Below are 26372 nucleotides of genomic sequence, written 5' to 3'. Positions count from 1 at the left end.
CCGGTGTCTTTGTCGGACCACAGATAAAGAAGATCCTGGAGTGCAATGAATTCCCCAAGAAGCTCACTAGTAAGGAGAAAGTGGCTTGGAACAGCTTTGTCGCAGTGGTTCGGGGCTTCCTGGGCAATCACAAGGCCAAAAACTATGTGGAGCTGGTTGAGACTCTGGTGAAGAACTATGGCACAATGGGCTGTAGGATGTCCCTCAAAGTCCATATCCTTGATGCTCATCTTGATAAATTCAAGGAGAACATGGGAGCGTACTCGGAGGAGCAAGGCGAGCGCTTCCACCAGGATATACTGGAATTTGAACACCACTGCCAAGGACAGTATAACGAGAACATGATGGGAGACTACATTTGGGGGCTGATTCGTGAAAGTGATTTACAGTATAATCGTAAATCTCGAAAAACTACTCACTTCTAAATCTTTTGTAGTCATTTTTGTATTACTTATTATAAATACATGTTAATTTGGATTCATATGTTGTTTTTTTCTGACTTTATGTGAACGAAAAGACACAAATTCGCTCGTTTTCTCATTGGAAATAGGTAAATTTCAAAATATCACTGTCCTGGTCACAAAAGTAAAGTTTGTGGGGAATAATAGCCATTTTCTATACTTTTGAGGCATAAGCAATTTGGAAATAACACTTACTACCCAGGAACAAAAATTGTGTTACATAGTGTAATTGTTGTTATTCTCTACAACAAATTCTCAAAGGGTGTAGCTGAATTATATTTTTTGTTAAAGTAAACATGATTGTGGAACACTGCAGCTTTAAAATGAGTTTGGTAAATAGTTCACCTTCAGCTTCTGTTTCTCGGGTTTTATTAATGGTATTTCGGTGCTTATTTTTTTTAGCTATTTTCGAGTTTTATGTAAATAATTTTTTTTTTTTTTTTTTTTGTGTGGCTTTTGTTTTTGATATACTGTATGAAATTAATGTTTTTGCTTATTTCCAAAATGCTTGAACGTTTTTTTTTTTCTGTCAAAATATGTATAGTAGCAATTCGACAGTACTTAAATTGTACCTTCTTTCCTTTGCTGTCTTCCACAACGAAATCCCTATGGCCACAGGCTCATTCTTCTGAGGTTTTTGTGTGTAGGCATTTTTGTACATTTTGCCACACTTCTGTTTTAAATCATCCGTATCTTAACTGTAATATAGCTTTAAATCCTGGTAACAAGGCTCCATCTTGCTTATAATCTCGTTTTAAATCTCGCAAGCAGAGTCTCCCATAGACATGGAGGAATGTGCTGTCACTCAGTAGCTGGGGTGGGTTTAGAGTACTCAGAACAAATCAATGATAGATGCAAGTCAGGAAGGTGGGACATTGCCCAGCAGCACTGGGGAATGTGTTTATTATTATTTTTGTAGTAGTTTTTATTTTTTAAAGGGAAAAGGGTAACGTCAACGTGAATTGAGTAAACATTTCCAAAGTTTTTCCGGGTGTTTTATCAGTTTTTATTGGTGAAAAACGAAAATTAGAAGCCCAAATTATATGTAAGGCCGTCTAAAACTAGTGTTTTCTGTGAGAGACCTGTTACACTAGATTACATTGTAAGTGGCCTTTCCAATGCTATTACCCTTGTTCATCATTTTCTTTGAAAAAAAAAACCTTAAAACCCACAAAAACATATATAGGAAATGTAATACAGAATGACTTAACACGAGGATTCTGCTGTTGATAAATGTATTTATTTTAATAAATTGACAGTCTGAACAGAGTCTGTCTTGACAAAACACAATTTAAGATAATTCAAACTGTTCCGATCGCGTTAACCTCCTGCTGGTGTTGGAGCTGGAGCGGGAGCCGGAGCGGGAGCCGGAGCCGGAGCCGGAGCAGGTGCGGGAGTCAGAAGAGGAAGCAATCGAAGGAGAGTAAGTAAAGAAATCAGATCATTCCCTTGTGGTGGATAGGATGGATAAGATGGATAGTACGGAATGGATGGATTGAAAGGAGGTGGATATGGTCTGAATCTGAAGCCCTATGGAAGAAAAATAAGAAGCATATATGCATAAAATATTATTATTATTATTATTATTATTATTATTATTATTATTATTATTATTATTAGATGGTTTGGAGAATAGCTTCTGAATGTCATCTACTTTGTAGCATAAGAAGGAGCAAAGTCATCAGTTGTAAAGGATGAGAATTGGGGAGGGTGGGGTTTGAGGAGGGAGAAAAAGATGGAAAAATAGTCAACGGGGGTTGTTAGAGGAGGACAGGATGATAGATTGATAGTAAGAGTGTTTGGCAGCGGTGAGGGCTGTTGAGAAGGAGGAGAGGAGGGAGCAGTAATGGACTAAATCAGAGGGTGAAAAAGCTTGGATATTCTGTTATATGTGAGTGTTCATACATCTGCACTTTCATTCAAAAGAGGAAAATGGTTGGAATTTGTAAGTTGCTATGTAACTGACTGATACATCAAACCCTTTAAGACTGTTATACTAACCTGGTAAAATAAGCATTCAAACGCACATAAAAACTAAAACCATAAAAAACTAGAAATATGCCCATTCCAGTGTTCTGTATACTGTATTGTGTTTGTGTCTAAACATGTGAACACCAATCTACAGTTCTTACATCTGTGACTGAAAAATGTGATTGATATTAATCACAGTGTGAGAAGAAAGCAAAAACACGAGATATAGTCAATTATTATAGTCCTGTGTATTTTTAACCATCTTTGAACACCCTGAATTGTACTATTGTACTTATAAAACTCCAGCCCCCACCCCTCCCAAAGTGAATTGGTTGTCACGACAATCAGGCGGAATGGTTCCAGTTCCGAGCTGTGCTGTACGGTGACGCTGATCTGCACAGGTTGGAGCACGTGTTAGCCAATGAGATTGCTACATTATTGCTCAAATTTATACATATTAGCCAAAGTGATTATCATGAATTTCCCATATTGAATCCCATTATATTCTGTCTGTGACAGAGAGTATTATTAAGCATGTTTTAAATTAAAAGCCTCTTGTGTGTTGAGTGTAAAGCATTGGTAAGAAGTAATACTGTATTGCACTCACCTCATGACTTGCTGACCGCTCTTCAATGTGGTGGTCCTCAGAAACCTTTTAAACAGAAAACAATGTTCATGAACAGCAAGTCACAAGTCACTTCACCATGTCATTGCAATTTGCTGTGGCTGGACTAATCTAGATAACAAATGTCTTTTTTTTGTATGCATTAGTAACTTGAATGAAGATATTAAAGTGTCTAATTTCTTAATTGTTGGTATCTTGATAACTGCAGGAAATGTAATTGAATAAAGAAGGCTTGTAAAAAGGATTGAACAAAATTACAATCACGCTGGTTAAAACCATGTGAATGCCATTCACTTCATTCACAACTGAAGCATTTGTGAATACTCTTAAAATAAAGGTAAGCATTTCCAGTACTGTCTCTCTCTATCTTATATATATTGAATCTCTCTCTCTCTACCGGAAGACAGGAACAAAGACCCACCAGGCCGATCACCAGAATCAGAGTCCTCATTGTGCAAAACGTTCCTGTAGGATTAAACAAAATTAATAAAAATAAAGTCGGTCCTGCGAACAACATATTACTGTATTGAGTATCTGAAACTTTAACAAGTTAGGCCATTATTTGCATGTGAGTATTGACTAGCATGGTTTGATCGTTCAGACTTTTAAACCTCATTGTTATGGTACACTGTTTTATATTATATATTTTCTCCATGTTTTTTTTTTAATAGTATTTACTTGCCGTTATACACTTTAAATAACTTTAAACAAAAGCTGACAATTAAAACTTAGAAATCTAAATACAAGACAGTCAAATTAATGCAAAAATGATTTACCTTTTATCCCGAACAATGTAGAACGTAATAAAATATTCTCTTATTACTTGTGATCTGTGACTGCTTCAATTTTTTTGCAATTTATACTTGGCTTAGAAAAATAAAGAACCAATCAGATCACAGTTATTGTACAGTCTTGAGTCACATATTGTGAATGATAATTATTCAGTGAGATGCAACAGATTCATTACAATCATAAACCTTATGAAATCTGAAAATGTGTTGCTTAAACAATAAATAACAATTAGTTTAAATCCACTGATCTATGATATTAGTCAATATCATCTATATGTTTCTCAATTACCTACAGGTACATTCATTGTAATTATCTATTACAAAACATGAAACTTCCCATCTGCACTTCTAAAACAACTAATGGCAAACTTAGTTAAGTCTAATGTTCTCGTCAACCCTCCACATACTGTACTGTACTGTATGTTGTTAAAAGTGAACCATATTCAACACCATTTATTTGGCCCAGATGAAGTCTTTAGCAAAGTCAGAGTTGCTGGAGAGGTATGAGAGGCCAGTGTTGTCTATGCCATCTTTTAAATCACTAAAAAAGCACCTTCACAATTATTTCCGCTATGTCCCTGACTGCAAGCTGAGGTCCTGTGACTCAAGCCTGCTGGTTATACCCAAGCAAAAGCGTGCCACACTCGAAGAGCGCTCTTTTAGCTTCATGGCCCCGACTCTCTGGAACTCTCTCCCAGCTTTAGTGCGTGCAGCTCCCACTATCGCTCGCTTCAAATCAACTCTCAAGACCCACTTGTTCTCTCTTGCTTTTAATGCTCTCTAAGCCTGGTATCTGTTATTAGCTGTTGTCTAAATTGCTATTTCAGGATTTTCACTCCATCTTATTGGTATGATTCTGCTTGACACACGCATCCACAATGTTTAGAATTCACATCCTAGCCTTTTATTTAATGTATTATGCCTATATTTAATGTATTTGCATTGTTTTTTTGTTGTATTTAATGTACTATGCCCTGTATTTCACTGTATTTAATGTATTATGCATTGTTCCTCACTATCTTGTAAAGCGCTTTGTGATGGTGGTCCGCTATGAAAGGCGCTATATAAAATAAATATTGATTGATTGATTTATCATATCTTTACTGATAGATCAGGGTTACATGGTTAGCGTTACATGGACCAATCTTTTCTAGGATTAATATGAAAAAAAAAAAAGAGCTATTGCAGGACCTGGATGGAGATATAATTCTTTAAAAAAATGGGTTTGATTGAATAGAACTGATTGTACAAAGAGCTTTCGAGTTGGAAGTGAGGCAGAGAGATCAACAGAGGGTGAGTTCAGAAGTCGACAGACATTTATCCAGGTGCCAGTGATGACAGAAAGAAGCTCCTACCAGCTGGTACACCAGGGTGTAACCATTAAACTGTCCCTCTGCAACAAATACATCAATAAGAAACATAACATAGAACTTAACATGGTATTTCTTACATCTATCAGGGGAAGACTGTTGCTAGTTACTTTGAGACCTGTATTGAGGCCTGTAACAGGGCGAGCAGCCATCTACACTACTTATTTTTAGAACGGGGTCTCCCCCTCCGCCCCTGTGTTATTTTGTATTTGTTTATTTGCTTTTCGTATTGTTTATTGTATTTGTTTATACATAGATGATGGCGAACCACTGTGTGTTTTGTTTATTTATTATTTATTGTATGACAGCATAGCTGTGGGCCCCCACTCTCATCACACCAGATTTCACCAAGAGATTCATCCTCCACACCGATGCGTCGGATGTTGGTTTTGGTGTGTTCTTGTCCCAAAAGGTAGACGGAGTAGAACACCCGATATTGTACCACAGCAAAAAGATGCTCCCTTGGGAGCGCAACTACTCCACGTTCGAAAATGAGTGTTTGGTCATTAAACGTCCCACTCAAGTGGTTAAACACAATGAAGGACAGCAATGCCCAGATAACTCAGTGGTATCTGGCATTGCAGCCTTTCATGTATCATATGATTCACTGTGCAGGGAAAGAACACCAAAATGTGGTTTATTTTTCCGGTAGGGGGGAGTAATGGTAAAGGTAGATTCAGATGAGTGTTCCTTTGGCTCCACTCTGAGCAGTGGGATATGTGACAGAGACAGAATGATTCTTGGTGATACATCTCCCTTCTGACCTGTGAGGGTGCAGTGTAAAGTGAACAGAGTGCCCTGGACTGCATGGGTTAGGTGGAAGTCGTCCATCTAGAAAGCGGGCTCAGCTGCGGTACATTAACTCATTGCCCCAGACGGAAAGCGATGTGGCAACTGCGGATTAGAGGAGAAACAGCTGCACTCCCTAACCAAGAGGGCATGACTGAAGGTACAAATAGGGAACATAGCTTGGTGATCTGTTCCTTTATTTATGATTAAGAGAATTGCTGAAGGACGAAAGTAAAATAACCGGGAGTGTTTAGTGTTTGTTTGTTTTATCAAGTCTAATTGTACTGTTTGTTATGTATTAGATGGCTAACATGATCCGGAGCTGTCACTACAGGCCAGAACTTAACTGGACATCACTGCACTTTGTTTCACAAATAACTGTATCTACACCATTCGCACTTTAGCACGCACTGTGGACTTGTGTATTTGTTTTGTGTTTCGTGTGGGTGCTTAAGAACGGAACTGTTATTATTTCGGGACAAACATGTTGATTACAATAAAGCAATACACGCCACTATTGCTTATCACCATTATTATTGACTGTGTTTGTGTGTCATCAGACAGTTGGGTTTAAAAATAAAATAACATGGCACCTGGATTATTGTTGTCTGTCTGTTCATTAATCACTGCTGCATTCCTGCACCTGCACACAGTTAATCACTTTGCCACAAGCCCAAACAAATTAAATACTAAATCAACAATGTGTCCCACTCAGAGAAAAGTGTATGAATCTAGGCTTGTGCTCCAGTGCCTGTAACGTTTTTCCTGCTGCAGTTTTCTGGCACTAAATGCTTAACCCCCCCCCCCCTTCCCGATTAATGGAAACACGCAGGTGCCAGTGTGGTCAGGCTGATGTTGTACACATGTTGTTTTATATTTTTTATTTGTATACACTATTTATTTGATTTATATGTTACTTATTGTTTGTGTGCACTATTCACTTGACTTATTTTGCACTATGTATTAAAGCTTTTGTTTGATTGCACTTATTTCATATTATGTCACTAGTGTATGTTTTTAGTATTGAGTTGATTTATTTAATCACTAAGATTTGTTTTTCTTTTGCATTTGCCTTTCCTCACTGTGTATATCATTTGCAATTATCAGACTGACAATGAATTAACTACATTTGCACATGGAATTGTTTAACCCAAGCATATAAAACAGGTATGTGGCATAGATGTGTGCGGTCAAGGCTGGTCAAGGGCAACAATAGCAAAACACAAACCCGGAAAGCTGCAGTTCAGTGCTTTGAGCACTTTTATTCTTTCACAAACAAAACAAAAAATTTAAACAAACAAATAATTTAAGAAAAACCAGCACCCAAGCACGGATATCTCGGCTTCTGAATTAACCTCTCTTACTGTTTAGGGCTGGCATGCCTTCCCTGAACCATCTCAGCAACCAAACACACATTCTTTTGTTCTTAAATACTGTGGTTTCTTCTCCAGGTGGCTAATTGATCAATCGGTCCATTAGCCTCCTCAGAAAGATACCACACCAAATCAATTTAAATTAATTAACATGTGGCTGTGAAGAGAGTGGTCATCTTGGCTCCAGGCTGTTCCTCTACTGAGCCAAGATGGCTGCCAGCTACAAAAACACATATTTAACGGTGTAGGGCCTCTGTCCAGTCACAAGGCGTTATCTAGCTAGCCAGATGAAAAGGAGCGAGGCACACACAGACCCAGACAGAAGACAACAGGAGCGACACACAGTGTGTCATCAGTTCCTGACCTGTGTGCATTCCGAGTAAAAGCACCTGTTCATTTTTACACTCTGACTCATTCTTTCCCTCCACGTCCGGAATCTGTTACAGTATTATTATTAGCAATCTAACCTGCTTGTCTGCTGCTTAGTGATTTCTGTAAAAACAAGCTGTGTCTGGGTAGTTACATTTCTCTTTTGTTTGTCTTTATTTTATTAGCACTATGATCTTAATGAGCCTGAGGGCCCTTCGTCCAGCTGACCGCAGCAAACCGCTAGTGATTTAAAGAAAAAGCACGGAACTGCCGCTGGAGCTGCTGCAACAGACTACTCATCACTGGACTTTGGGGGAAAACATTGTTGGGAGGGCTGGGTGTGTGTATATATATATGTTACGTGCATTGGAAGCCTGTTGCCTTAGCAGTTGAGTTAGTAGTCAGTTTGTAATCAGTATGCACTTAAGTTAAGCGGGAGGGGTAGCGTATTTACCTTCATCCATTCCAATGTGCGGTAGAGGCTTTAAAGGGGAGTTTTAGTTGAAAGGTTTTAATCTTAGTGTATGAATATTTTGAAATTTTACCCCCCCCCCCCCATTTTTTTTTAATAAACTGCTGTAAACTTTCAGTTAGTTCATTGTTGAGTTATTTTTTCATTCTGTCTTGCTGAACCCTCAAAATATAAAGAACCTGATATGTTATTAAATTAATATTTTGTTCAGTCCATTATCGCGCTGAACTGATCTTAGTCTGGTTACATACTAAAAATAATTCCTTTGTGTCTTCAATCTTTTAACCCATTTCTGTATGCTCCTGTTTGGGGGGGTGTTGCAGGTCTGTCACATTCGATTTTAGTGTTTTGGAATCTCTATGGTATTTGTTTTCACTGGGATTCCAAATGTTGCAAAAAAAAAAAAAATACAGTTTAGATAAACAAACAAAACAAAGGCTAAACCAGAAAACCTGTTATAAAAAAAAAAACATGGATTTTATCAACTCGAAAGCCCTTTTGATAGCTAGTTTAACTTTACAATTTGCAATATATATTTTGGGTGTTTAACCTGAAAGTTTACATGGTTTTCAGAAGTTAATGGGAAATCTTTGACCAGAACATAATTGATTCAGTATTAGTCCATTTGTGAGCATTTGCTTAGGTAACAATTTTTAATTACAGGGCAGGCTTGTCATGGTGCAATCTTGCGCCAATCTTGCAAGATGTGAAAAAATGAGGCCAGCTAATTTTTGCTAAACAGTCTTATCCATTATGAATATCTTAGGGCACAGTGGCAATAATTTCTCGAGGATTTTACAGTGAGTGTACAAAAGGCAGATTAACAGTAGATATTAACTAATTACCAGTTTAATCTTAAAGTTAAGTATATACACCGGCCGCATAGGCTTGTAAACAGTGTGCTCACCCCTATCCATTCCACCGCAGTTTTCTCTGTCCGCTCCGACTCGCCCACCCCAGCTTTGGCCCTTGGGTCCCCCTGGTGCATACTATGCGCTGACCATGCGGTGAAGGTAGGCACAATTGCATAACACAATTGCACACGATACATGGTGCCCAGCACTACAACGTCAGTGCACAGACACAGCGCCGCACGGTACACGGTGCACATGGTCCTTGGTACCCACTGCTACTGTGCTAGTGCAGGAACGCACAGTGCTGCACGGCAATCGGTGCACGGTAGTCACAGTGCACACTGTGCTTGGTGCCCGCTGCTACAGAGCTATTGCAAGAGTCCACCGTGCTGCACGGTACTCAATGTACATAGTGCTTCGGTACTCGGTGTGCACGGTGCTTGGTTCGCACAGTGCACATGTTGCACACAATGATCAGCTGATTGCGACAGCGCCAGTGCATGAGCGCATGGTGCTGCATGGTACCCAGTGCACACAGTGCTTACGGTACCCGGTACGCATGGTGCACACGATGCACAGTGCTGACCTCTACACTAATGCAAGGCATACGGTGCTGCATGGCCATACTGTGCTGCATGGTACGCGGTGCACATGGTGCCCACAGTACTCAGTGGTTGGGCGTCCAACATGCCACCTTGGCCCTCGAGAGGTGGGTGGCCTGCAGCATCTATGCGGCTTTTCAGCCCCGGGTGAAGGACCGACGGTGGCTCTTGGAGCCCCATAGCCATTCCTCCATGAGCCGTCCCAGGACCCCCTGCTAGACATCCCTGATGCGCCCCCTGTAGTCACTCCCCATCTCTGCAGGCAAGAAGGGTGAAGCATCCAAGGCAGGCGAGGGACATTATGGACCTGAAAGCCCAGATGGACCACGTCCTGGCGCGCTTGGCGAAACAGGCACCTGCAGCCCCAGCTGCAGTACCAGCTCCGTCGCAGCTCCGTGGAGATGGGGCCTCCTTCTCCTCTGACATGCAGGTAGGAGGGGAGCTCAAACCCCCTGCTGAGGAAGAATCTGGCTTCAAGTTAGCCTCGGAATCCAGTGCTCCCCCGTTATCTAGCTCAGTTTTGGCACTGATGGGACGCACTGCAGCCTTCTTGCAGGTCCTCTGGATGCCAGCGGCAGAACCACGCTGGTCCTTTTTCCAGGCGCAGGCGATGGCTCCTCGCCCTCAAAAGTTCTTGGCCTTCCTGGACTTCATGGGGGAGGTTTATGCCTCCTGGTATCGTCCGGCCTCAGGCCCTAGCATGCTAAAACAGGCCACACCACTTGCCTCTCTAGAAGGCGCGGAAAAGCTGGGCCTAGCAGGGTTCCCCCCAGTAAACTCCGCCATCACAGGTCTGGTTAAGGTCCTGTCGGTGGGTGGGTTGGCTAGAGACCTGGCATAAACGAACCCTCAATGTAGTGGGTGGGTGGCATAAACGAACCCTCAATGTGGTGACTTGGCAACTCGCCTGTCAAACACGATGAGCATGCTTACGGCCTATATGGCTTATATACAGCCTGTAGCTTTACAGTAAATTAATGTGATCCATCTGCATCTCCATCCATTTGCGTTGCTTTCCATCTGTCTGGTTTTGATTGCTGAAGTTTAATGCTGGCTCCAGGGATCAGTTTATTTCCCATCGCATCAGCACACACAACGGCCACAATGTGGGCTCTGGGAATCAACCCAGTGAGATCTTCCCACCGCATCAGTATGACAACCGTTTGGATTGAGTTAAGTAGGGTACATCTCTGGGGTCTTCATGTGGGCACCTTCCATCCTCTGTGTTTCGTTGACTAGCCCATGACACCTCAAGAGGGCTCAACAGTGATTCTGGCATCCCTGCATGACCCCCCTCCATCCCCCACTCAACTCAGCCCAGCTTACTTACCTGTACATCAGCATAGCTTTCTTCCTATTGTGCTTGAGATCCCCAGACAGAATCATTTCATCTCAACCACAGCCAGTTGCTGCTCCTTTCTGCTGCTTCAGATAAGTTCTTCACTGTGTGATGCAACACTTGGCCATCTCTGAGAAACCGGATTGTAGAGTGTGCCACAAATCCTCGACAACCCACCTCCACTGGGTAAACCCAGACTCTCCATCCTCGCTGTTCTGCTTAAGCAGCTAGTTGAGCATACCGAAGTTTCTTCATCTCATACGCCTCATCCACAGCCTCCTCCCATGGCACTGTTAACTCTACCATATGAACAAGGCGTGCTGATCCAGACCACAAGACAATGTCTGATCGAAGGTTAGTGGTGGCAATCTCAGGTGGAAAAATAAGCCGTTCACCAATATTTGCCAGCATTTTCCAGTCTCTAGCAGCTTCCAGTTGTCCTGGGTGAGGCTTGGTTTTAACACCTTTTCTTGGCAGTTGCTCTCCTTGACAGAGGAATATTGTCTTTTGTGTGTAATGTTTTGATGGAACTGGTGGCAACTTATTGGTCCGATTAAGGTTGTCTTCCAGTGTTAAGGCCAAACATCACAGCACCTGGTCATGGCGCCAAGTAAACCATCCTTGGCTAAGACCCACCTTACATCCTGTCAAAATGTGCCTTAATGTTGCAGGTGATGAACACAAAGGACATGAGGGATCCTCACCCACCCAGAGGTTTAGGTTCTGTGGTGATGGGAGAAGATCATATGTTGATCTGATGAGGAAACTGATCCTGCTCTGTTCCATTGTCCATAGGACTTGCCGGCTGATCTTGCATTGTTCCACATTTTCCCATCTCATCCATTCTCCCTGCTTGGCCTGGGAAATGGCCTTTACACACCTCATCTTCTCCTCCTGCTTTTGCACCTCATTGACTACCACCTTCCTCTGTTGAGCTGGGGTTGCCTTGTGCCATGTAGGAGGAGCTAAACTGAGACCAAGACACTCTCTTCCATGCTGAACTTGCCCCATACTATCACCGATTCAGACTTAGCATCTTAGCTAAGACTTACTTAGACTTAGACTTAGACAGACTTAGCATCTTCCACAGCTTTCTTTGCCACCCACTTCCTTCCAGTTTTCAACACAGGTGTTGCCTCCCTTACACATCTGTCACGTGAATCTACTAATTTCATTTCCAGTCAGACCCTGGAGCACTTAAACTCCTCAATTAGAGCAGAGACTGGTAGCTGCAGTATTCCTTTACCATAAAGTCCCACTCTGCTGAGGCAGCATGGAACTCCCAATCATTTCCTGATGTATGAACTGATTAAAGCTTCCAGCTTCTCAACTGTTGTCAAGGAAACCTCATACACAGTCAGTGGCCACATCAGTGTTGGCAGTAGACCAAAATGAAAGCACCAGAGTTTCAGTTTTCCCGGTAAAGCGCTGCTGTGTATGCTCTTCAACCCTTCCACTGCTTGTTGTCTAACTTCTCCCACACGAACTGTGTCCTTTAGATCCCCGTCGTACCATCTCCCAAGACTTTTCACTGGCTTCTGGGACACTGTTGGTATTGCCTCACCGTTAATGTAAAACCTTTTATCTACTACTTTACTTTTAATTATTGATTTCGTGGGCTTGAATTGCATTCGTGCTCATTCAATGTTATTGGTTAATTTGCCCAATAACTGATTAGTGCAGGCTACTGTTGTAGTCATGGTTCTCATGTCATCGATGTATGCTGGAATTGGTAGTAGTCGCCTTCCAGAAGCCAAGCGCTCTCCTCCCACTACCCATTTTGATGCCCTAATAATTAATTCCATTGTCAAGGTAAAAGCCAGTGGAGAAACGGTACATCCTGCCATTATTCCAACTTCTAGACACTGCTGAATTCTGAAGCTGAAAAACTAAATTGAAATCTTCAAAGTAGGCTTTCACTAAATGTGTTATTGTCATCAATGAATGTACCTGTAGGTAATTGAGAAATATATAGATGATATTGACTAATATCATAGATCAGTGGATTTAAACTAATTGCTATGTAATGTTTAAGCAACACATTTTCAGATTTTACAAGGTTTGTTATGATTGTAATGAACCTGTTGCATCCCACTGAATAATTATCATTCACAATATGTGAATCATAAGACTATACAATAACTGTGATCTGATTGGTTCTTGATTTTTCCAAGTTCACTATAAATTGCAAAAAAAATTAAGCAGTCACAGACCACAAGTAATAAGAGAATATTTTTATTACGTTCTACGTTGTTCAGGAAAAAAGGTAAATCATTTTTATATTAATTTGACTGTCTTATATTTAGATTTCTAAGTTTTAACTGTCAGTTTTAGTTTAAAGTTATTTTAAGTTTATAATGGCAACTAAACACTATTTTTAAAAAGACATGGAGAAAATATATAATACAAAACAGTGTACCATAACAATGTGTTTTACAAGTCTGAATGATCAAACCATGCTAGTCAATACACACATGCAAATAATGGCATAAATTGTTAAAGTTTCTGTGGCAGAGCAAAGCTCTGCCCTTTAAATTGGCAGGGATGGGGTTAACTTCCCCTACCTGCCTGGGTTTATTATGTTCAGGTGGCTGGGGTTGATTAGTTGATTAGGTTGATTAACGATCAATCAGCGCCCAGCCACCTGATATAAAAGGAGGCCTCTGCTTCTCATTTGGAGAGAGGGAGCTGAGGAAGCAGGTTGGTTTTTTTTGGTTGTTTGGAAAACTTGAATCCAGTGAAGGCATTGCCCAGCCTGGAAACTGTTATTTTTGTAAATTTTGCTTTTTGTCTTTCTTTGTGTTTAAATTGTTTTGTTTTGGCCCTTGTGCCCTTTCATTTTGTGTTTATTTATAATAAAATAGTTATTTTTTTGAACTGCAGTCTGTCTCTGGGCCTCTATCCACTCGCCAGCCTGCCACAGTTTCAAATACTGAATCGGCCTGCTGGGTCTTTGTTCCTGTCTTCCGGTCATTTTAAAAACATTGAAAACAGATACAGTATATAGAGTACTGGGAATGCTTGCCTTTATTTTAAGAGTATTCACAAATGCCTCAATTGTGAATGAACGGCATTCACATGGCTTTGACGTGTGTTGATTGTAATTTTTTTTACAAATCCCCCAATTTCTAATAAGCCTTCTTTATTCAACTACATCTCCTGCAACTATCAACATACCACAGCTTTTATAGTTGTGCCTATCTGCTTTGTGCTGGGCAAGGTTGCCCCAGTGATTTCTTGAAACTTGGCTTGTGTTTTTGATATCTCTACTTTAAATGGCAGGGCACTTTTAATGTATTGCCATTTGGATAGGGTAAATTTAAATAGTAGTTTAGTCTGTTGAAAGGGTTAAGATGTGAATCTGTGTACCGTAGCGGTTGTGCAGTTGGAGTGAAAGTCTACACCCGTTTTCAAAACTTTCACCTTTTGTTGCCTTATAGCCTGGAATTAAAATGCATTAAGATTTTTTTTCATTTATCTACACATCCTACCCCACAACTTCCAAGTGAAAAAAATATACTAGAAATTTTTAGAAAATTAATTAAAAATAAAAGCTGAAATAGCTTGGTTGAATATGTCTCCCCCCCCCCCCCTTGTAATAGCATTCCTAAATTTGCTCAGGTGTAACCAATCGCCTTCAAAATCACACACCAAGTTAAGTGGCCTCCACCAGTGTTATATTGTAGTGATTCACATGATTTCAGGATAAATTCATCAGTTCCTGTAGGTTCCTTCTGTTGGGTAATGCATTTCAAAGCAAAGACTCAACCATGAGCACCAAGGAGCTTTCAAAAAAACTCTGGGACAAAGTTGTTGAAAGGCACAGATCAGGGGATGTGTATAAAAATATCAAAGGCTGTGAATATCCCTGGAGCATGGTCAAGACGGTTATTAAGATGTGAAAGGTGTATGGCACCACCAAAACCCTGCCTAGATCACTCCGTCCCTCTAAACTGGATGACTCAGCAAGAAGGAGACTGATCAGAGAGGCTACCAAGAGGCCAATGACAACTTTACAAGAGCTACAGGCTTTTATGGCCAAGACCGGTCAAAGTGTGCATGTGACAAAAATATCCCAAGCACTCCACAAATCTGGCCTGTATTTTACTCAAGAAAGCCCACCTTGAATCCTGTTTGAAGTATTAAAAAAAACACTCAGGAGATTCTGTAGCCATGTGGCAAAAAGTTTTGTGGTCTGACGAAACTAAAATGAAACTGTTTGGACTAAATGCAAAGCGTTATGTTTGGCGCAAACCCAACACAGTGCATTACCCAAAGAACACCATCCCTGCTGTGAAGCATGGCGGTGGCAGCATCATGTTATTGGGGTGTTTCTCATTGGCAGGGACTGGGGCACTTGTCAGGATAGAAGGGAAAATGAATGGAGCATAGCACTGAGAAGTCCTTGAGGAAAGCCTGCTGTCCTCTGCAAGAAAGCTGGAACTGAGACAGAATTTCATCTTTCAGCATGACAACGACCCAAAGCACACAGCCAAAGCTACACTGGAGTGGCTAAGGAACAAAAAGGTAAATGTCCCTCAGTGGCCCAGTCACAGCCCTTAAATCCAATCAAAAATTTGTGGCATGACTTGAGGATTGTTGTTCATCAACCCTCCCCAGAGCTTGAACAGTTTTGTAAAGAAGATTGGTCAAATATTGCCAAATCTAGGTGTGCAAAGTTGGTAGAGACCTATCCCAACAGACTCACAGCTGTAAGTCTTGCCAAATGTGCTTCCATCTTTAAAAATAATACTTGGCCCAACTAATCGTGTAGTGCTGTTTACACAATATGCTTGCAAACTAAAGATTGTAAGTTCAATTCCCATGTAGACCAGACTTTTTTTATTATTTGTCTTTTTTTGCAGGCAAATATTCCATTTTAAAACAAAAATAAGTCATTAAATATAAATGTTAAAGACGTCACTATAAGTGTGTTCCCTAGTATATTTCCATGTTGACAAAATATGTTAATTGTCATTAAACTTGGATGTCCTGTAATATACATATGTGTGGATAAAAGTGCTTGGGGTCTGCAAAAATCTGCAAAAAAATTACGTCTGGAGAAAAAGGAGATGGACATTTTTACCTTCCTTTGGCAACTTATTTCTCTTACTGTATGACAGGTATTTACTTTTTTTCTACATTTCACATAAGAGTATTGGGAACTATGAATTAAAAGTGAAATGGTGCTTTTGGCTGATTTACTTTTATTGATGTCCCTTGATTGCGACATTTAGGTAGTGAAAAGACTAAGGAACGAATACTGGCTCAATTTTATTGGCTGATGAGGTGATGAAATATGTGGCTGAATGTCCAGAATGTTAACAAGTCATGCCATGGCGGGTTCGCTCGGCCCTGCTGGTCCCACTGCCCCTGATTAATGTCCCCTTTGAGAGAATTGCAATGGACATAGTGAGCCTATTGAGCTCGTCTGACTATAGATGTACACATATTTTAATAGTGTTGGACTACGCGACTAGATATCAAGAAGCAGTACCATTGAGATCCACGAGTGCATTAGCAATTACCAAGAGTTACTCCAGATCATAGTGAGAGTAGGGATCTCCAAAGAAATCCTGACTGATAAGGGAACTAACTTCACGTCCAAATGTTTAAATTAACTGTATAAATTGTTGCAAATTTGGTGCTTTCAGAGCTCCGATTATCACCGCAGACGGACACACTGGTAGAAAGCGTTATTCAGACATTGAAACAAATGCTGAGGTGGTTTGTCAACCAAGAGCAAAAAATTGTGGTAAAACTCCTTCCCTACCTAATGTTTGCAGTGAGAGAAGTGCCTCAGAGTTCAACCATGTTTTTTCCCTTCAAGCTGCTGTAACGGAGGCAACCTCGAGGTATAAAGACCAAACTAAGAAAATATAGTAAAATGTGTAATGATGTTGAGAGACCGTCTGGAATTGGTTGTTTGTTTGGTGCAGTTAAAACTGGCTCAGCATCGGCAGGAGCAACAAACAAGCATGGATTCGGACCTTTTGACCAGGAGATAAGGTACCTTATGAGATGAAATGGAAACTGGTAAAGTAAATTATGAAATTAGACAATCCGATAACCTGAATGACTTGCAAATGTACCATATTAATTGATTAAAACCCTGGAAAGAGTATGTTGATAGACTTTCGGCTGTCCTACAGTCCCTAAGGGACGCGGGGCTGACAGCTAATCTCAGCAAGTGTGCATTTGGCAAACAATATCTTGGCTACATCATGGGTAATGGTCAGGTAAAGCTGGTTGCCTCTAAAGTCCAGGCTCTGGTGGAGACGGCGATCCCAAAAACCAAGTCTGAGGTGAGATTGCTACTGGGGTTAGCAGGCTATTACCGCTGCTGTATCCCCTAGTACTCCACTATAGTTAACCCCTTGGTGGATCTCACCAAGAACCTTAGATAACTCTGTGGTATCTGGCGCTGCAAACCTTCCACTCTGAGGGGTGCGTAAGGTTGGTGGTATGCTTTCCCATAGACAGGGAGACACAATGGTCGGCCATTTTGGAGGAAGAGAGTTTTCTAAACAAATCCATTGAGGGCCAGGCAATGATTGAATAGATCGTGGGGAAGAGTTGGGCAGTACAATGGGGACACAACTACATGAGAACAACATCTTACGCTGGAGTTACTCACGCACCAGAGTGCTGTGTTTTGTTTTGTTTTTGTGAATTGTAGAGTATGAACAAGACGTTAGCTGCAGCCACGAAGCCAGTACACACCCCTGAGCACGACCATCACGGCACAACATAACCAAGCACCACCATCCCCAGTTTTGAAGAGCACAGTTTCGTGCATCAAGGGGATTAGAAAGTGTGTTTTATATTTTCTGTTTGGGATGGTAAACCACCTTTTCCAGCCCCAGCTGCAGCTCCGGTCTCCCCACCTCCAGCACCTGCACAAGATCCTACTGCTGCTGCAGACTCACCAAGAGGGGATGAAGGATAGAGTTGTATACTTTAAAGGCTGTGGAATGAATGCAAAACATCCAGTAGTATTCCACCTCCACTGCACAGCTTCATTATCTGGTTCAGCACAAGGAAGTCCCAAATCTGAGCAGTGACTTTATTTTGAACCACACAGTTAATGCATTAAAATGTGAACTGTTATGAATATTAAGTTAAGGTAATTTTTAAGAAAATTGATATTTTTTAAGAAAATGGATAATAACACGTGAGCTATCACGTGTTATTGCTTTCTTCTCACACTCTGGTTAAATATCAATCACATTTTTCAATCACAGATGTAAGAACTATAGGTTGGTGTACAGTGTTGACATGTTTAGACACAAACACAATACAGTATACAGAACTCTGAAATGGGCACAGTTATAGTTTTTTATGGTTTAATTTTTACAATGAATTGTACTCTAGTAGATTTTCTGGTATAGGTTTATTATTATTGGATCAAAACAGAATTATCAATAATGATGCATTTGAATGCTTATTTTGCCAGGTCAGTGTAACCATCTTCAGGGTTTGACTGAATATGATTAAGATAAAATAATTCATGTAACATGTTATGTACTATATCAGTCAGTTACAGAGCAACTTATCAGAATTCCAACCTTTCCCCTCTTTTGAATGAAAGTGCAGGTGGTCTGTATAAAATAAACACTTCTAGTTGGATTTTGAAACTTGAGTATCAACAATATAACAGTAGATCCAAGCTACCCTCTGATTTCGTCCACTACTGCTCCCTCCTCTCCTCCTTCTCAACAGCCCTCACCGCTGCCAAACATTCTTACTATCAATCTATCATTCTGTCCTCCTCTGATAACCTCCACTGACTATATATAATGTGGGCTCTATCTTTCTCTATCTTTCAGTTCAATTAAAATATGGATTCATTAAGTTAATTCATTGGTGTATCAATCAGCGTTTTCAAGTTACATTTTTACAAAACAACAATGTGTGGGTTGCCATCAGCTTTAGAAAATATGATTGAAATTTCATGTTGTGAAAATAAATATTTTTTAAAAAAATACACCACTCACTCGATATATCGCGGGTGTCGGGGTCCAATATAAATCTGCTATATATCAAGGGCTGCAATATAGTGAGAGACCCATAGAAAAACAAATAGGCTAACAAATAAATACTGTACAACCACTCCCTCATTTTATTGGGAGCGTCAGGCTCCAATATAAATCCTCTACACAAACTGCCTTTTTTGTATAAAAAGCAGCATGCCATTTTAATTTGCACCACGGAGGGTAATTGATTCTCATGAACTTAAGTCTCCAATTAATTTCTCTCCTTTCTCAAATTACCAAACCCTCTGCATTGAATGAATCCATTCCCAACATAGGAGGCTTGTTGCTAGGGAGCTGACATCACTGCCCTGTGACTTTGACAAGAATATTGCTGCCACAAATGAATACCTTGTTAGCTAAAATAAAAAGTCGCTTTAGCAAGTCGATATTTAATTTGCTTTGTGTTATTGTGCAATGTGTGTGCATATGAGAACAGTATGATATTAATGTTTTGTTTCAATTATTTTGTATATTTTGTTTGTGATGTGCAGTACAAAATAAAAAGCAGCAATTCTAAGTGAAATTGCCTATGTATGTATATTGCAGCTAAGGCATGCTCAGTTAGACTAAAATGGGGAGCCAACTCCAGGACCATGATATATCCGAACTACAAGAGAAAACAACTTGACTAATGCATTTGTATTATACAGGAGCTTGTTCATGCAAAAAGTGTATTATGTGCAAGTTATTGTCCATAAAAATTATTAAAACTCTTCAAAACATTTATAATATCGGTAATAGTGTTAATTTCCTCTTTTACAATTATAGGGTCTGTCATGAATATTTGCTGATTAGCTTGATACTTCAGACTAGCCTTTTTAGCAGACTGTTAAGAGGGCAACATTGTTACATTAGTAATCTGTTATAAATCCAAAGGCTTGCTGAACAAATAAAGACTAGGGTTTTTTTTTTTTTGTTTTGTTTTGTTTTTTGTTTTTTTTAGTCAGTGTTACATTTGAGTGAAGGAAAAAATGCAGAAATCTATAAACATTGACTACAAATGGAAATGTAGTTTACTTTGTTTTTCTACTTATCTGAAGAATAAAAACTACAGTTTTAGCAGTTACAGGTCTTGAGATTATGTTTTCTATGATCTTAAAGTGCAATGCCCATAATATACTTGGTGGTTTCTAATTCAGCTCTGATATCTCTCACAACAGAAAAAGCAAGTGTTTGTACAAGAATTAACCTGTATCCAAGTACATTATTTAATATTACATTGTATCAAGTTTGCAACAATTATTTTCACTTTGAAAAGCCAATAAGGTGTTTTTATACAAATGGTGATAGAAAATAACATGTAATTCAAATCATAATTGGTCATAGAAGTGTGTTTTTTTTTTTTTTTTTTTTTTTTTTTTTGTATGAATAACGTATACATGCATTATTCATAATATAGCGATTTATATTGTATCCAATTTTGTACTAGACGTTATCACATTAGAAAGCTTTATCCCCTTGGTCACAGCAACAAGCTTAGTCATTACCTGGTATTTTTTTATTTCTGCTGAGTATTTTTGTCTGCTTTTACCTTCCAGTAAAGATTAAAACATTTGTGTGAGTACTAGACAGGTAGTTAACAAAACCCTAACAAAATTGACCTCTTCACTGAAAAAAGACTTGCTTCGTATGATTACTCCATAGCATGAGCTAAGCTATCCAAAATTTTGTAAATCTAATATTTGTTTTTGTGTAAAAACAGGTTAAAGAAAAGCAATATCCAATGCACATGCTTTACAAGTTGATGCACATTGAAATGCTCCTACAATGAAATTAGATTCAATATCAAGTCAGGTTTTGTCTATGTTATGAACATTGTAATTTGACAGCTTTACATAATGATGTGTTATTTAGCATAATAACACCTACAGTACAGTATTTGTGTCTGGAAAGCTATAATAATACATGTAAAAGTCAACCTGGTCATAAACCGTTGGGAAACTTGGTTCTGATTGGATGCTTTCCAGAAGAAGCACAGTTTAAATTCTTGCAGAAAAAGGTGAAGATTTCAAACAAGTATTAAGAGAAGATACAACTTGTATCCTGAACTTTTTACTTTGTACCTGATTGTTGAAGGTAACTTAAACAAATTAATAATGTCATTTTAAGTTACAAATATATTTTAGGAATTTAACACAGAATGTATTTTGCTGCAGGAATCCTCTTAACATCATGAAGGCTGTAACTCTGCTGATGTGCCTTGTGGGCACCGCTTATACAAGACCAGTAAGTATCTGCCAGCTTGAATCATGGTTAAGAAAGTTATTCATGTTAAGCTTAAGACTTAGTGCACAAAACACAGCCTGATGGCAACTGTATTATTGTTTTCTTTAAGTTGTTTCAAAATGGAAGAATAATAGGATGTATGAGTGCAGTGGTGAAACCCAATATGCTGTTAAACTGTTTGCATGTCTCTTAAAAGACAATGCCAAAGGAAAAAAAAAAAAAAAAAAAAAACCTTAGATAAGTGGTAATGAATTAATCTTTAAAATTCACACAGGCTTAGTTTGTCAGTTCTGTTTCTGTAATTGCAGTCTGCAATCATGTTCTATTTATTGTAAAATGAGATTTCTGGACAGCTATTTAAAACTTCCATAACTCTGCTTCAACAAATAACAGACCTTGTTGGCTGTTCATTTTGCTTACCTTCAATTTGTTATAGTCTCAGGCATGTGCTTTCATCGATCCTAGAAACTTTTAAACCAAGGTCATTCAGTGAAGATATGCATGTTGCAGGAGCCTATTAATGTCATGTTTTTTTTTTTTTTCCAGTATTTCTATCTTGAAACATTATTGGTTACGATGAGTGATAATTAATAGAAGCACTGGAGATGCTTCTCGATCTTCAGAATTCAAATAGACAAAGCATTATAAATATTTGCACAAAGGTTCTTTAAATATGTATTTATTTTTTTTATTTTTATTTTTGGTTTTGATATGTATATTGAATCAAAAATCAGCAGTAACCTTTTGAATAAAAGAAAGTGCACTGTTTACTCAGCTGACCTGGGTAAACTCTTTTGGAATGGCCTCGATGCAGCCTGCATTTCCCATGCGCTATCAAGACCAGCTTGCACAGCAGCCACAACCTCAAATACCACCACAGCTCTACTCACAGGTCAGTCTTTATCTCTCTTTCAGAAAAACCATATTGGTGACTATTGATATATTAATGATGCACTATTTTAATTATAGTGATTATAATTATGTGAAGGGAAATCCACATTGTTTCATTAAATGTTTCAGTAAAACATGTTAAGCGACTGATTCAAATATGTACTGTATTAAATAGGAATCAACTCAAGGTAGGTTGTTAATAGGAAGAGAAAATAGGCACCAGACATCTAGTAGATGTATTATCCTTTTGATTTTAAATGATTTATATAACAGAATGTATTTCTGAAAATTCAACAAAACTATTAAACTGACTTCAACATAGATTTTAGTTTCGTTCATTATTATTATTATTATTATTATTATTATTATTATTATTATTATTATTATTATTATTATTATATAATAATAATAATATAATAATAATAATAATAATAATAATAATAATAATAATAATAATAATAATAATAATAATAATAATAATAATAAAAATTGAACATTACTGAAGTTCTTGCCAATCATATACTGCAATGTATCTTCTTTCTTCTCTGATAGTTTTTCCCAGCAATTAATTATCTACCACCTTCACAAGTAAGTATTGTTACACATTTTGTAATAACATGTATTAATAGAGAGTGAATGTGTACACATTAAATATATGGTTTATAAATTGTATGTATTTATTTTTAACAACTAAAATGTGAGCACATAATACCATTTCAAAGCCTCCAGTGTACAATTAGGATGTTATTATTAACAGTATGTATTGTTTCTATGATGCCACTCAAAACCCAATGTTACTCACTTTAGCAAACTGTACCCTCATACCTTCCTGAATCACAACTGTTAAGTCCGCTGCCTGACACAGATGTTCAACCACAAGTAAGTTAGCACCATTTTTTGTATTCAAAATACGTTATGTATATAACATTTTATTGTGTTATGATCTATTCATTATACTTGTTTCATTATGCTTGTTTCAACTATTTTACAACAAATATTGATTGCCTATTTCTTTAAACAGATGTATGCAGTATTTATTCAACAACCACAAATAGTAAGATTGTATTTTTTATTATGCTTAACATACAAACTTAAATATAATTATTTGTGATAAATGATCAGTAAAAATGTCATCATTTTAACATTTACAACAGCATGGAGACTATAAATAAGAATACTATTACAGCTAATACACTACTACACTGCTACTACTAACCCTTTCTGTTCGCGGACAGCCATCATGGTGTTCAAACGTTGCGTCGAGATTAGCTGCATTGCCTACGTTTCTTTTGGCCCACATGCTGGCAAGCTGGTAGCCATCATTGACGCTATTGACCAAAACAGGGCTCTGATGGATGGTCCCTTCTCTGGTGTAAAGAGACAGGCCATGCCCTTCAAGTGCATGCAGCTTACTGACTTAGTTATTAAGTGCCCACACAGTGTAGGTCAGAAGGCAGTGAGAAAGGCATGGGAAAAGGCAGAAGTTGACAGACTTCGAACGCTACAAGGTTATAAAGGCCAAGAAAGTGAGGAACAAGATCATCAAACGTGAAGTAAAGAAACTCCAAAAAGAGGCTCTCAAAGCATTAAAAAACTGTAAAATGGACAATAAAGTATTGGTTAAAAAAATAAAAAATATATTGCTACTACTAATACTATAATAATAATAATAATAATAATAATAATAATAATAATAATAATAATAATAATAATAATAATATTTTTGTATTACAATAAATATTGTTTGGTATGAATATTTTGTTTTAATGTTGTATTATTTTATTCCCAGGCTGGCTCAGTAAGCTCAGAGGAAGCACAGCAACAAAGGGTAAGTCAAAATATCTGCAAAACAAATATATAAAATGTCATAACCCATGTAATGAAGAAATGTGGGTTCACTGTCTGAGATGCATCAAAAACAAAATAGGGCTGGCTGCTATTAGAAGTATTAAATATATATAGAAGTGAATTTGGACTCACTCTGTGTCTCTTGATGCAGGTCGTGTACACTGGATTTTACCTGCCAGTGGTTCCTGGAGGTACAGGTGTGGGTATCACTCAAAACCAGGGAGGCGGTCTACCTGAAGTTCAAGAGATGCCACTTCCTGAGGGCATTTTACCAAACCTAGGAAATCCTATAAATCCATTCATTTCAGACAATACAGTTGTTCAAAGGGGGGATACTGCTCAAGGAAGCAGCCATCCAATTGAAATGCCAGCAGTCCAACGAGATAATAGACCGATCTTTGAAAGTACAGATCTCCCTGCCAGAGGTACAGACCTAGCTGGAGTACAGCAAGCAACCACAGGTCCTGCTCAGAGCAGTGGAGGAGGAGAAACACCTGCTGGATTTAGCAAAACATCTTCTTTTAACCCACCTTATGTGACCGAAGCCCATTTTGTTGAACCAGTTGCAGAAGCCTTTACAATAAGACCCAAAGACCTCAGAAAAAGGGGCACCAGCAGCAGCTAACGTTAACACATCAATTGAGATTTTATTTACTGGTTTTCAAACGCATGTTATCCATAAACCAAAAGTATGGATGATGTGTTTCTAGCAAATAATCAGGCAGGTCAGATTTTCATTTATTGTACCAGTAAAAGGGGCTTTTGTAAAAATAAAAAAAAAGTAGGGATTGAGTTGTGCTGGGCTATTTAGTAGAGGTCAATAGGAGTAATTGCGTTTTTCTATATTTCAATTATTTTAACATTGCTTTAATTAATTCTGTTTTTTAGATTAATGATTCACTAGTTACATGGAGAGAACTTCAGGATTTAGTAGCACCAGGACTGATTATGTAGTAAATTTTACAGTAAATATTCTAGGTGTCTCTTACCATTATCATGTAATATGTTGGACCACGAGATTGCCATAATGTTAGTGAGCTGTTTTCACTGTTTTACTATAGTGTATCTGCTCATGCTGTTCATACACTGGATCTTGTGAACTGTTTGTGAACTGCAGTTGCAAGGCTATGACTCCTGAAATATATGGGTGGCTGCAGTATTAAGTTGCATCTGAGGCTTGTGTATGAGGCACAATGTCATGGTTATTCACATTTAAAATATACTACCATGGCACACACTAGCCTCTTAGAAATCTACAAAACATTCAAAGGACAAATTTGTACTGTACCATTCCCAGCAATATATATTGCAGCTATGGCAAGTCCTTACCTTATTTTAGTTTCCTTTACTTGTTTTGCATTATTTAAAAATAATGAGTACTCTGAAGAAAAGCTTCTATCTTCAGTAAAATAAACTGTCTGAAAACGTGTGTGCATCTAACAACATGCTAAAAAACATTCACGTTGCAGCATGTATTTTAACCATGGTGTCTACCGCAATTGATGTTTCGATGTAGTAAATTTCAACAGTGTAAAACAGAAAGCTTGCTTTGGGACCTAATCGTCAAGCACCCTTTACAAACTGTGGTAAAAGTCATACTTCAAGTGTACTTCAAATTGTAACATTGTTTTGCATGGTGTGAACCAAAAAAAATCACCTTTGGTAACCATATATGTTATCATGTTTCTAGTATATTGCCTTATTCAAGCAGGTGAAAATCTGTTTGTTTACTTGTAAGTACAACAAATAAATAACTGCAAAAAATCAAAACATCACAATGGGTGAGTTTATAACACAAACTGTGTTGTCTTTAATGTAATAAATAATTTTGATAACAATCATAAATGCAACTTGGCCCCAATTTACTTGTTTTGCAAAGTGTGAGCCATTGTGTTTTCTGAGATAAAAAAACAGCTTGTAACAAAGCTAGCAAGAAACAACCCAACCATATTTTTAGACATGTTGTTTGGAATTCTAAAGCTACTCAACACTGAAAGCAGGTTGACAAGGATTTTCAACAAAAAAGGCGCTTCACACTGTAACATTTATTGAATGGTTGATTTTATTAATATACAGTTTAACCTGTCAAATATCATGCATAATAAAAATGTATTTAATAAAGAGTCACTGACTGTGTTTTTGAACACAATTATCACCTTCTATGACTGCCACGAGACAATACAACACCTGCACATCCCACTAATCAGATACTGTACACATTGATGTTGGAGCTGGGCCCATTCTTGGATAAGGGCATGTTGGAGCTCCTGCAGAGTGCTTGGTTGCACTGGACGGACTGCTATTGCTCTCTTTAGCATGTCCCAAGCATGCTCAATAGGGTTCACATCAGATGAT

At 38.5% G+C, this 26372-nt stretch overlaps 2 protein-coding genes across 3 annotated transcripts; one reads left to right on the top strand and one right to left on the bottom strand.

Annotated features, from left to right (window-relative positions):
• Positions 1 to 1685: 1685 nt before the first annotated feature.
• On the bottom strand, positions 1686 to 3868 carry LOC121297243 (myrosinase-binding protein 2-like). The gene is made up of 4 exons (XM_041223423.1): positions 3834 to 3868; positions 3455 to 3522; positions 3040 to 3084; positions 1686 to 1991 (listed from the first exon to the last, which is right to left on the bottom strand). Exons 2-4 carry the CDS (start codon positions 3506 to 3508, stop codon positions 1782 to 1784), a joined length of 309 nt encoding a protein of 102 aa, XP_041079357.1. The 5' UTR covers positions 3509 to 3522; positions 3834 to 3868; the 3' UTR covers positions 1686 to 1781.
• LOC121297231 lies at positions 1810 to 26106 on the top strand. 2 transcript variants are annotated; one of them, XM_041223401.1, is made up of 8 exons: positions 1810 to 1884; positions 21209 to 21278; positions 22054 to 22170; positions 22722 to 22757; positions 22977 to 23048; positions 23191 to 23223; positions 23959 to 23997; positions 24169 to 26106. In XM_041223401.1, the coding sequence occupies exons 2-8, from the start codon at positions 21225 to 21227 to the stop codon at positions 24640 to 24642; spliced, it is 825 nt and encodes a 274-aa protein (XP_041079335.1). In that variant the 5' UTR covers positions 1810 to 1884; positions 21209 to 21224; the 3' UTR covers positions 24643 to 26106. The 2 variants fall into 2 exon arrangements, with proteins under 2 accessions (XP_041079335.1, XP_041079343.1); XM_041223409.1 differs by lacking the exon at positions 1810 to 1884 and adding an exon at positions 21077 to 21128.
• The last annotated feature ends 266 nt before the right edge of the window (positions 26107 to 26372 follow it).

This window comes from Polyodon spathula, chromosome 2, assembly GCF_017654505.1.
Source record: "Polyodon spathula isolate WHYD16114869_AA chromosome 2, ASM1765450v1, whole genome shotgun sequence".
Lineage (NCBI taxonomy): Eukaryota > Metazoa > Chordata > Actinopteri > Acipenseriformes > Polyodontidae > Polyodon > Polyodon spathula.
Note: the sequence above shows the minus strand (reverse complement) of the source record. Positions and strands in the feature narration are given on the sequence as shown.